The following is a 13,829-nucleotide window of genomic DNA, read 5'->3' as shown; positions in this document are numbered from 1 at the left end:
GACTAATACTTATGAACAACCTTCTTAAGATTTACACAGGACATATGATTTTTAAAACTTTTTAAATTTACTGACAAAAAAACTTGGAAATGTTCCTAGATATGAAAAATCAATAGAATATAGAGGTTACTGGAAAAGAAAAATACAGAAAAATTATACTTAGTACATGATAAAGGTTAGATTTTTAAATCAATGGAGGAAACATGGACAACTAAATAAATGGCAATAAAATAACTGTTTGTTAGGAAAAAAAATAGGTTGACTACCTGCCTCAGCCCAACTAAAGAAGCATCAAATAAATTAAATAAAAACTTTAAAAATTTTCAAAGACAATTCAGGTAAAACTGTATTTCATTTCAGGATAGCAAAAGTCCTAAAGAGCATAAAATTAAAAGAAGATGTGGAGAAATGTAAAAGTCTGAGATATTATCTTCCTTGCAAGCTTACTAGTTAGCCTACTGCAATTTCATAGATGCTATAACAGAAAGTACAAGATTCCTAGGTCAGAGACAGGGGACTTATTACTCATAGCAATAAGAGTAGCAAGACTGTCAGCATTTGTGTCAGTTTCCTGAGCCCCAATTCCCACAGAGCAACCCAAACAGGCCAGGTGGCAACTGCATATGCAGTCAAATGCATTGCAAAAGAATGAACCTGAGTTTAGGGAACCCAAATTTCTTATAGCAGGCAGTGAGCATGCCTGCCCATACTCCTAAGGGAGACACAGTTATCATATTCCAAGGATATCTACTATGCAAACATCCTTGAAAAGACAGTCTACATGGACAATGTCTTTGATTACAAGATGTGCAGAGCTGTGAGAGCACTCTCAAGAGAAGCTATTTAAAAAAATGTGTGCGCGTGTATCTCTCTCCAAAATTTCATAGCTTTTCAATACAGTTTAAATGGCAAACAAAATATGAAAAAATATTAGCAAATGACAAATTTGATGCCTTGTCAAATAACATTTGTCGTTACAAAAATAAAACAAATATAACATTAATATCCTTAATATACAGTTATTATATATTAATTAGGACAAAAGACAACTATAAAAAATGAGCAATTAATTCAAAAAGGCAGAAATGTGAATGATTGATGAATACATGAACCAGCATGTTCATTAGTTTTTATGCTGTAGGCACTGAAGGTTCTATTAGTGAACAAAACAGACGAAATTCCCTTCCTCCATGAAACTTACATACTGGAGGGACAGACAGACCAAAAATAAGAATAAGCAGTAAAATAAATCAAACACAAAAGCAGCTAGGAATGACATGTGGGGGAAGGCCTCCTGAGAAAGAGACTTTTGAGTAAAACTGATAGGAAGAGTGTCTCTTTAAGAGAAAAAGGCAACAGCGGCAGGAGGCCTAGCAAGTTAGGGGAAAACAACAAGAAAGCCAGTGAGGTAGAAATAGAGAAGAAACGGGAAGAATGGAAGGAGATGAGAGTAGAAGAAGAAGAGAGGTAATAGAAAATGAGATGGTATAATGACTTGTAGGTATTTATGAACCAAGATATCTCTGGGGGGTTCGGAGCAGGGCAGTGACATGATCTGACTACATTTTTACAGGAACAACTCTACTGCTATACTGAATGCTGCCTGCAGGGGCCAGGGCTGAAGCAAGGAGAATGATCATGAGGTCACAGTAACAATGAGAGATGATGGAGGCTTGAATCGGGATAATGACAGTGGTGCTGGTGAGAAGTCGTCAAATTCTGAATATACTTGAGGTAGATTTGATGACAGACTGGAAGCAGCGTATGAGAAAAATGATGATTTTCCATTAATTGGGATGAGGAAAACTGTAGTATTTACTATTTTGGGAAACATCAAGAGCTCCATTTTGGACATGACAACTTTGAGACACCTATTAAATATCGAAGTGGAGATGTCAATCAGGCAGCAGGATATACGTCTGGAATTCAGGGACAAGGTCTAGATTAGAGGTATAAATTTGAAAGCCTTGAGCACATAGATGGTATGTAAAGCCACAAAAATAAATGAGATTATTTATAAAATTTGGAGAGATTTGTTTTAAAATTAGTACTTTTAATTACCTGGTACTGGAAAATGTATAGGGACTGTTTTACTTATAGTAGACACATTTATGATAGGTAATTTGGAAATACAGAACAATATTAAAAATGAGTCTCTCTTTTGACCAAACAATTAAATATATCCTAAGAAAACAGATAAGCAAAAAAGACTCAACGAAACCATGTTTTTATTTGCAATAGTAAAAAAGCTATTGGAAGTAGCATATATATCACACATAAAATAAAAAAATTATATATATGCTAAAATACTAATTCCAGTTATCTTTCAGTTGTGAGATTATGGGCGATTTAAATTTTTTTTCCTTTTGTGTTTTTCTGTTTTTCTAACTTTCTGTAAGAAACAAATACAACTTTTTAACCTTCCAAATAAACTTTCTGTTGTGTCTAATAGAGGAGGTTACTGGGCCTTGGAAGCAGCATTAACAGTTTATTTTTCATTTGCAACTTTAAAATCTAAAACTATTCTAAAGTAATTAAAAGTAATAAAACACAAACATCTAGGCTGCAAAAAAACTGCATTTACACTGCAAATAACATATGCCAAACTTATTTAAATGTTTTCCTTAAAAATCCAGAAAATAATGCATTAAAAATACATTTCTTAATTATTAATAGAGTACGCTAAGATATAAACTTTAACTCAATGACTTTTAGAGTCTATATAATTTAAAATTAATTCATAATTTTATTAAAAACTAGTTTAAAATATCTTTCTAATCCTTTCTCTATGAAGGATTTCAAGAAAATAAGAAAATAAACATAATAAAATTGCTTCCTCTTTCCAAATAGAGTAATTTAAGCATTCACTCAATAAATATCCATTAAGAGTATATGTCACACCGTCCCTGGGCAACCTGTATGTACACAAAGATAGGAGTTTACAAGGAGAGATTCATTGAGAAGACTTTGGGAGGAAGTAGCATTTGAGCTAAACTTTAAAGGAAAGGTAGGATTTAGATACTGAGAAAAATGGCATTCCAAAGTGTAAGAATAGGAGAACTATAGGAGTAGATGCAGAAAACATAAAACGAGTATTCATATTTGGCTAGAGCTCAGAATAACTAGAAGACGACATTCCCTAGTCTCCCTTGCAGCTAGGTGGGGGTCACGTGCCTAAATAAGTAAGAGAGTCAAGTCATATGGGAATTTTGAGAAGGCTCCTTAAAGGGGAGGAAATTTTTTAAAAAGGGAGGTAATGCATCTTTTTTTCCTCCATCCTGTTGCTTGAAACTTGACTATAATGGCTGAAGCTCCAGCCTCTATTCTAGATCAAAAGAATGAGGGTCATACCTAGGGATGGCAGAATAGAAAGTTAAAAAGCTAAAGAGCCACATCAGTTTTGAAGTGCCAACTCTGTACTACTTCTACATAATAAACATATATCTCTATCTTACTTAAGCCATATAATTTGGATTTTCTGTTATATATGGTGAAGCTGAATCTTAATATAAGGCTTGCTGAAATATAAAAGAAACTTCCCTAGTGTTGCTAGTGTATTTTGTTTTCTGGAATTTTCCAATACAATTTCTGGCAAACTTTATATAACTTAAAATGTGAGACAAATCAAATTTCTAATTATAAAATATGAACAAGATTGTGTCTAGTATTTTTTTCCTGTCTTCTTCCAAATTCTATTCTGGCTCTGCCAGTAAACTAGTTGTATGATCTTGGGCATGTTATTTTATCTCTCTGAGTTTCAATGTATTCATCCATAATTAAGAAAAGCATCTTTATGATAGCATTGACATGAGAATTAGAAGTAAAAAAAAATGTGAAGTACTTATCAAGTGCCTCCTACATTAATGGTAATTGATAGATAGTAGCCATTATGGTTGCTACTCTCCAGAGTCATTTATTAAATGACTGATGTATTCCAGGCACAGTACTAGGCACTAGAAGTAATGGGAGGATAAAATGATCCCTGGCCCTGGTATGTGGAGGATGGAGGGAAAAACAGCCCTCAGAGGGAGAAAAATTATACAAACAAGTAAGTGTAATGAAGTTCTACCTGCAAAATTAATATAGAGAGAATAAAACAGGGTGAAAAATGGGAAGATTAGTAATGTGCCCTATTACAGAGAATTTCCTAGGTTTAAGGAGTCTTCTGATGGAAAACTAACCACATGTTAAAATCTCCATTCATTCCCAAGACCAAATGACCAAACTAATATAAAGCAAAAGGAATGTTTATAAGTCAACTTAATAAAAATAACAGACCAGGGGCTGTCAAAGGAAAAAATATTTTAATGCTTCTGGAAAACTGATGACTGACTAATGAATCAGGAATGGATTTAGGCAAGGAGGAAGTTCATCTACCTGAAGAATCTAGAGAGGCACAGGGCTAAGGGCAAGAGTGAGACCTGGGTTTGAAAAGGATTAATTCAAAGTCTGCGAATAGAACAGCTGACTACCACTACCCTCCACCCCCTGCTCACACACTCAAGGGAAGAACACCTGGAACTAGGAGTTTACTTCCCAACAAACAAAGATAAGACAAGTCCTTCTCTAAAGAAATAGAATGAACTGTTTGGGAACAACAGAGGGATGGTGCTGGTGATCCAGAGCAAAGACGCATGTATTTTGGCATTTTTTAGGGGCCACCAGTAAACTGCTAGTTTCCCAACAGTTGAGAAAAGTGAAGTGAAACCAATCAAGTGACAAGAACCATCCACATATCCATTTGGTTTTCTACTGTTTCATTAGTCTTTTTATTGTCTCATTTGTAAATTCTTAAATGTCATCAGACTTTTGGAAAAAGAGTATCATGAGAGAGATCTAAAAGTTTTTTATATATTAAAAAAAAAGGAAGAAAAAAATTGGTTTGGGCGCAGTGGCTCGCACCTGTAATCCCAGTAGTTTGGGAGGACAAGGTGGGAGGATTGCTTGAGCCCAGGAGTTCAAAAGCCCAGGAGCCTAGGCAGCACAGGGAGACCCCAACTACACACATACACATACACACACACACAAAAATTAGCTATGTGCTGTGGTCCCAGCTACTTGTGAGGCTGAGGTGGGAGATTGCTTGAGCCTGGGAGGTCGAGGCTGCAGTGAGTTCTGATTGTGCCACTGCACTCCAGCATCAGCAACAGAGCAACTGTCTCAAAAAAAAAAAAAAAAAAAAAACCGGGCCAGTTGGAAACAATAAATTGAAACACTGGAAAAAAAAAAAGAAAAAATTTTTATAGGTATTTTCAGATATTTGATGATAGGAACACTTGGGGAATACTTTTTAAAATTCTTGAAAATTAAACTTTTAAATGAAGGATTAAAAGATAAAGGCCAAAGAAATCTGCCCCCAAAATTGAACAAAACCCAGAAATTGAAGACAGAGTATCAATCTAGGAGGTCCAACAAATCAACAATACAATCAGCAGTACATCCAGACAGACTGGAGAAAATGGAAAGGGGCAGGAGAGAGAGCATTACCAAAGAAATAATATAACAGAATTTTCCAGAGGTAAAGGACATGAGTCTTTGGATTTACAAAGTCTACAACGTACTTAGCACAAAGTACTGGAAGACACAACTAGATGTGTGTGAAGTTTCAAAACACCAAGGATAAGGGGAATCTCTTAAAACTTTCAAGAAAAATAAAAAATGTCACTACAGAGGAATAAGTATCAGACTGATGGCAGATTTTCTCTACTAGCAACTCTGACTTATGGAAGGCCATGGAGCAAAGCCTTCAAAGTTCTCAGTAAAAATTACTTTCAATCTAAGTTGCTATACCCAGCTGAAACCATTAATCAAAATGACAGAATAAAGGCATTTTTAGACATGTGAGACCATTTTAATGTTTACTTCTAATTTTCTCTTCCTTAAGGGAATATTATTTGCAGATATATTCCAGTAAAAAGAAAAAGAAACACAATGTGGGTTCAAGGAAACAGTGGAACCAGGGTAGCAGTCAAGAAAATTCCAGCATGGCATCTGGGCAGCAGGCCTAGAGACCAACCCATTCAGACTGAAACAAGAAGATAGAAGGCCCTAAGTAGAAGAAATCTGGGGAAAATAGGTTCTTCAGAGAACAGAGATAGGATGAAGAATTTCAGAAGGGGCCGGGGGGGTGGGGAAGACAACGATAAGGGCAAAGAGTGCAACAAGTAGGGTTTTTGGAAACTCCAGGTAAAATTTTAAAGTTGTACAAGAAAAAACCATGCATAAACATATTACTTGACTGTGTAGTGAAAGAACAATTATAAGTCATTACTATTAATGTTTAGAATCAATCTATTAAAAGAGCACTTGAGGTTACAGAACAAATTGTCAATTTAATAACACTGGCGAAGTGAATGTGGGGAGAACAGATAGAGAACAGGTAGTTGGAAAACATCCTTATTTTCCAAATAAAAGGTGAAGATATATAATCTGTCCTATGCTTCACATTTCTGTCAAGTGAAGCTCATCTTACAATATTGGTAAGCAGGGGAATGATGTATAACAAAGAAGTAACTTTTGTTCAGATGCAGTTTTTTCTAGCTCATTAATTGTCTGAACCATGTAAAAAACATCAGCTGAATACAAAGCGCACAAACACGGCTGAACACAGCAAGCCACAGAGGTACACAGCATTCTACATAAAGCCCATATACTCCATGTTCCTCCTCCTCTTTCTTCTCTTTCGTCATTGAGCCCTATCTTGGAAGTGCTTATTGAATATTGCCCTTATGTTCATATCTTATGTCCATAAAAGCCTTAACTCTTTTAGCTTCCTGTATCAAACTACCTTCACTTATCTTTTCGAAAGCATAAAAGTTACATGTTTGTTGTAGTATTTATTAGGAATTTAACATGTCTTTTAGTTGTATTAGTATTTATATTATCAATTATGTTAGTGCTCTACTAATTAGAAGGTTAATATAATTGACTAAATGTGATAAACCAAGGAATAGTATAATATATAATTTACTGATACACAGATAACCATGAGAAGAATAAAAATAGAAATTGTTTAGAAATTTAAAACTAGCTCCTCAAAGAGTTACAAATTAAAACCATAGATAACATTTTTACCTGCCAAATTAGCAAACACTACAAATAAAAACACACATTTCATTTCCTGTGCTGATGAGGTATAGAGAACTAATGGCAGTATGGGTAATAAAATACCTTTTCAGAAGAAATGTAGCAAAGCATATCAAGAACATTCAAAATGTTCATATTCTTTGACTCAGTAATTCTACATGGAAATCTAAGCTAAAGACAATACTACAAGAAGTTCATGTACAAAAATGTTCATCAGAGCATTATTTTATTAAATGTTAAAAACAATGGGAATAACGTGAATGTCCAACAAATAGGGAATCACCTAACACTTCTACATTGAATATATATTACAGAGTAATTTAAAAGGATGCTTATAAAGAGTTTATATGTTATATACATACAGTATCTGTTTCCATTTTAAAGTGAACAAAGCAAGACATTATTTTAATTACAACTGTGAAAAAACAAGTATTACAAAATACAGTTATCTCCAAGGAATGTGGGATCAATGATCATTCTGTTCTATATTTCTATAGTTTCCAATTTTACTGTAATGAGTATATATTCTTCACTCAAAAGGTAATACTGAATAAATTGTCAGAAGTTGGAGGAACTATGTTCACTGAATAAATGAACTTCTTTTTATTAAGAAATAAGAAGTTCATACTGCTTGAAGGACTATAAAGGACTTACAAAATTTCTTGAAGGAAAAAATTCTAATTCAAAATATCACAATGTCACTGCCAAAAAAAATGGTATTAAGGTACATTGCAATTTTGATTTTTAAAAAAATCTTTCCTAACAAAAAGTAGTCGAAATAATTGTATTACTAAATACATTAAAGGTGAGAAAAGAAGACCCTGCTACTTCCTATAACGTATATCACTTAGATTCGTGTGTGAAGTTTCAAAACACCAAGGATAAGGGGAATCTCTTAAAACTTTAAAGAAAAATAAAAAATGTCACTACAGAGGAATAAGTATCAGACTGATGGCAGATTTTCTCTACTAGCAACTCTGACTTATGGAAGACCATGGAGCAAAGCCTTCAAAGTTCTCAGTAAAAATTACTTTCAATCTAAGTTGCTATACCCAGCTGAAACCATTAATCAAAATGACAGAATAAAGGCATTTTTAGACATGTGAGACCATTTTAATGTTTACTTCTAATTTTCTCTTCCTTAAGGGAATATTATTTGCAGATATATTCCAGTAAAAAGAAAAAGAAACACAATGTGGGTTCAAGGAAACAGTGGAACCAGGGTAGCAGTCAAGAAAATTCCAGCATGGCATCTGGGCAGCAGGCCTAGAGACCAACCCATTCAGACTGAAACAAGAAGATAGAAGGCCCTAAGTAGAAGAAATCTGGGGAAAATAGGTTCTTCAGAGAACAGAGATAGGATGAAGAATTTCAAGAAGGGGCCAGGGGGGTGGGGAAGACAACGATAAGGGCAAAGAGTACAAGTAGGGTTTTTGGAAACTCCAGGTAAAATTTTAAAGTTGTACAAGAAAAAACCATGCATAAACATATTACTTGACTGTGTAGTGAAAGAACAATTATAAGTCATTACTATTAATGTTTAGAATCAATCTATTAAAAGAGCACTTGAGGTTACAGAACAAATTGTCAATTTAATAACACTGGCGAAGTGAATGTGGGGAGAACAGATAGAGAACAGGTAGTTGGAAAACATCCTTATTTTCCAAATAAAAGGTGAAGATATATAATCTGTCCTATGCTTCACATTTCTGTCAAGTGAAGCTCATCTTACAATATTGGTAAGCAGGGGAATGATGTATAACAAAGAAGTAACTTTTGTTCAGATGCAGTTTTTTCTAGCTCATTAATTGTCTGAATCATGTAAAAAACATCAGCTGAATACAAAGCGCACAAACACGGCTGAACACAGCAAGCCACAGAGGTACACAGCATTCTACATAAAGCCCATATACTCCATGTTCCTCCTCCTCTTTCTTCTCTTTCGTCATTGAGCCCTATCTTGGAAGTGCTTATTGAATATTGCCCTTATGTTCATATCTTATGTCCATAAAAGCCTTAACTCTTTTAGCTTCCTGTATCAAACTACCTTCACTTATCTTTTCGAAAGCATAAAAGTTACATGTTTGTTGTAGTATTTATTAGGAATTTAACATGTCTTTTAGTTGTATTAGTATTTATATTATCAATTATGTTAGTGCTCTACTAATTAGAAGGTTAATATAATTGACTAAATGTGATAAACCAAGGAATAGTATAATATATAATTTACTGATACACAGATAACCATGAGAAGAATAAAAATAGAAATTGTTTAGAAATTTAAAACTAGCTCCTCAAAGAGTTACAAATTAAAACCATAGATAACATTTTTACCTGCCAAATTAGCAAACACTACAAATAAAAACACACATTTCATTTCCTGTGCTGATGAGGTATAGAGAACTAATGGCAGTATGGGTAATAAAATACCTTTTCAGAAGAAATGTAGCAAAGCATATCAAGAACATTCAAAATGTTCATATTCTTTGACTCAGTAATTCTACATGGAAATCTAAGCTAAAGACAATACTACAAGAAGTTCATGTACAAAAATGTTCATCAGAGCATTATTTTATTAAATGTTAAAAACAATGGGAATAACGTGAATGTCCAACAAATAGGGAATCACCTAACACTTCTACATTGAATATATATTACAGAGTAATTTAAAAGGATGCTTATAAAGAGTTTATATGTTATATACATACAGTATCTGTTTCCATTTTAAAGTGAACAAAGCAAGACATTATTTTAATTACAACTGTGAAAAAACAAGTATTACAAAATACAGTTATCTCCAAGGAATGTGGGATCAATGATCATTCTGTTCTATATTTCTATAGTTTCCAATTTTACTGTAATGAGTATATATTCTTCACTCAAAAGGTAATACTGAATAAATTGTCAGAAGTTGGAGGAACTATGTTCACTGAATAAATGAACTTCTTTTTATTAAGAAATAAGAAGTTCATACTGCTTGAAGGACTATAAAGGACTTACAAAATTTCTTGAAGGAAAAAATTCTAATTCAAAATATCACAATGTCACTGCCAAAAAAAAAATGGTATTAAGGTACATTGCAATTTTGATTTTTAAAAAAATCTTTCCTAACAAAAAGTAGCCGAAATAATTGTATTACTAAATACATTAAAGGTGAGAAAAGAAGACCCTGCTACTTCCTATAACGTATATCACTTAGATTCCTATTTCCTCCACTCACTCTGAAAGACCACAGTCAACAGGACTGGCAATTTCAAGTCCTGCACTCCAAACTAATCGAGTCTTTCCACCTGGAACAAAACAGACTTGAGATTTGTGAGCCTAGCTTTGCCCCATTGGTCTAAAGGAGACTGAAACTCAACATCAAGATGAGAAAAGTTACCAACTTTATAAATCTACAAAGGGAAAGAATCTTTTTGGCTTGGGCAATCTGTTGCCTTCTGCAATATATAATAAACAATCTTTAATTACTATATACTGTACTGCATAACACTATGAATCTCCCACAAAGACAGATCAGTATGTAGAAAACAGATCGGCTCCTAAGAAAATAATGCTAAGACCTACAATGGATAAAATTCTCTTCTCAGCACACATTTTAGACGTATAGCGAAAGAAGGGTTTAGAAAGGGTAAAAGAGATTTGGATGTATCTCCATCAGAAAAATAACCTTTTAAAATAACAATTCAGAACCTTAAAGCCTGGAATGCTATCATTTTATTAAAATAATTTCCTTTGGTGATGATTTTTAAATTGTGTATATTTTTCTCATAAACAAACTCATTTTCAAAAACCCACTGCAAGTTTTATACAATGTGTAATTCTAAACAGCCAGTAATTATAATGCTTCCAAGAAACAAGTGCATTTCTAATGCAAAACAAACAAACAAAAACAAACCTTAAATCCAAAAAAAAAAAAAAAAAAGCCTTAGATCTTCACTTCTCTTTTAACATTAAAGATCTTTTCTCTCAAGGACCACAAAATATATCTGCAATATCTCTTAGGAATTTAACATGTCTTAAGGACATCTTAATACACAGACTAAATGTATTATCATTTAGTTAATTCTAATTACAGTGATAGAATTAAACTGCTATAAATACAACAAAACAATGTCAGATGCTTATTTTATAAGTTTCTCTAAAATGTACTCTATACTACTAATATATTATTTTTCCTGTGCATATAAACTTTATTTCATGGTTTAAAAAGGTTCTTTTCTGTCTTCTATTTTCTGTCCTCTAAAAGTATTATTATGGAAGTGGAAATGATGCCATCATCTTTCAAGTTCCATCTGGTTATATGTATCTTGGGTTGACTGAGAACTCAAATATCTCTTTTTCTCAGAAAATTTAAAAGCTTCTCCCCTGTCTCTCCTCTGGTACCTATGGAAAGCAATTACCTCTTGGACATGAGTAAGCTGGAAAATTCTTTCTGATTATGAAGCAGCCAAGAACATACTTTCTGGTTTCAAACAGACCAGGCCTGAGGTTATATCCTATTGTAACCATGACACCTAGAAATAATCTTATGTACTAAAGTTAATGTAATTTGGATGACTCATTTAACTGCAAAATTGGATAGTAGTTTATTTTAAAAGTTGAGGCAAAGAGACTGTTAACTTCATAAATATTATTTAGCACTGCTGAAAACATAATATCCTGACAAGCACAGAAGACAAAATTATATAAGAGCACTGCTCTAAACATACTTTTTCTTCAAGTTATTTCTACTAAGTAGACTATGGTCATTATACAATACACGCTTGTACAAACACTCATACATAGTACCTTTAATTTTGTATTCTCAAGATTCAGAGTTTCATTTTCATATTCAATTGAGTGAATTTTCCTAAGAATTTCTTCACATGAATTTTTTCCATCGTCTTCCATTTTCTTCAGAGCTTCCAAAAGATTGATGATTTGCCTTTATAAAATGAATGACACATTTTATAAAAGTCATAAAAATTTTTATTCAAATAACACATTTTAAGTGTGTTTCTGAAATCACTTTGGTAGGATGCAATGTTTCAAATAGGGAATACACAACAATAAATAGAACTGAGCACAAGAAAAATAGGGAGAAGTAATCCAAAAGGGTACAACCAAAGTAACTGTGATTAGAAACAATTACCCACTGATGATACCAACAAAAAATTATCCAACATGCTCTTTGCTGTTCAATAAAACTTCTAAACTATTATCCACAAGTATGCACATCTCTCTCTTCCTCTCATTCATACACATGCACACATATATACACTACTTAAGGGACAAGGTTAAAGAAAAGAATTAAGTGAGGCAATAACAACTAAACTTTAGAAATGAATTATATATGGTAGTTTTCAATGACAAAACTGAAACAAAAAACACTTAAAATCAAATATTCAGGGTTCATTATAGTGTTATCAGTAATACATTTCAAATAATAAAACACATGTATTTTTATTTTTCATTTTCTTTGTTATGCATTTAAGTCACTTTAATTAAGGAACAATAATTTTTAGGATTTTCAAAGCAGTTATTATAAATTTTTAAATATATTTTTATACATTCTTGTTTAAAAGAGAAACATCACCTCCATTTAAGAAAAAGTAAATATTAACATTTACTACAAATAATAGATGGCATACTGAAATACTGAATGATAATCTACAAGTTTAAAATTTGAAAATGTGGGCTAGGCACGGTGGCTCACGCCTGTAAATCCAGCACTTTGGGAGGCCAAGGTGGGCAGATCACAAGCTCAGGAGATCGAGACCATCCTGACCAACATGGTGAAACCCTGTCTCTACTAAAAATACAAAAAAAATAGTTGGGCATGGCGGTGCGTGCCTGTAGTCCCAGCTACTAGGGAGGCTGAGACAGGAGAATTGCTTGAACCCGGGAGGCAGAGGTTGCAATTAGCCAAGATCACACCATTGCACTTCAGCCTGTGCAACAAACTGAGACACTGCCTCAAAAAAAAAAAAAAAAATCAAAATGTGAACACCAATTCACTTTTAATGAGCAATCATTTTAATTATTTTTAATAGTAAGGTAAGAAAACTTTACAGAATTATAAATGCAAAAATATCAAATCATATAGTAGCACCTTTACCATATGTAATCTAAAAAAATCAAAATACAAACAACTCAAAGAATTTTTTAAAAAGTGAAAACTCTTACTAAATAACAAAAGAGTCTAAATTTTTTCTTACTTTTTCATTGTTTCAATCTGTACTTCCAATTCAGTTTTTTCTATTACAATTTTCTCATAATGACTTTTCCAGGCATTGGAAGTTGAAATTGTTTCAGACAACTTGGCTTCCTAAAAAATACATAAAAGTATTCATACTATAATTTTAAAACATTTTTGTTTTGCTCAGATCTCTAAACACAAATACATTATAAACTGTGAAGCAATCTTCCAAAAAGTATGGAACTTCAAATACAGAAAACTGTACATGCATGTTTATAGCAGTGCAATTCATAATTGCAAAAATATGGAACCAGCCTAAATGCCCATCAACCAATGAGTGGATAAAGAAAATATGGTATATAACCACCATGGAATATACTTAGCCATTAAAAGGAACATCTGCAGCAACCTGGATGAAGTTGGAGATCACTATTCTAAGTGAAGTAACTCAGGAATGGAAAACCAAATATCGTATGTTCTCATTCATAAGTGGGAGCTAAGCTATGAAAACGCAAAAGCATAAGTTTGATATAATGGACTTTGGGAATTTGGGGGAAGGGAG

The 13,829-nt window shown here is 33.1% G+C and overlaps 1 protein-coding gene across 1 annotated transcript in view; it reads right to left on the bottom strand.

Moving 5' to 3' along the window:
• ODF2L (outer dense fiber of sperm tails 2-like) overlaps positions 1-13,829 on the bottom strand; it is a 54,869-nt gene that overhangs the window by 13,626 nt on the left and 27,414 nt on the right. The window contains exons 9-11 of the mRNA XM_011982145.1: positions 13,287-13,396; positions 11,878-12,013; positions 9,517-9,603 (exon numbers count right to left, since the gene is read on the bottom strand). Of these exons, the coding sequence (XP_011837535.1) occupies positions 9,517-9,603; positions 11,878-12,013; positions 13,287-13,396 (333 nt within the window). The remainder of the gene's footprint in view (positions 1-9,516; positions 9,604-11,877; positions 12,014-13,286; positions 13,397-13,829) is intronic.

Source organism: Mandrillus leucophaeus, unplaced genomic scaffold, assembly GCF_000951045.1.
Source record: "Mandrillus leucophaeus isolate KB7577 unplaced genomic scaffold, Mleu.le_1.0 Scaffold235, whole genome shotgun sequence".
Classification (NCBI taxonomy): Eukaryota; Metazoa; Chordata; class Mammalia; order Primates; family Cercopithecidae; genus Mandrillus; species Mandrillus leucophaeus.
The sequence above is the reverse complement of the archived record's forward strand: the minus strand, read 5'-3'. Positions and strand labels throughout refer to the sequence as shown.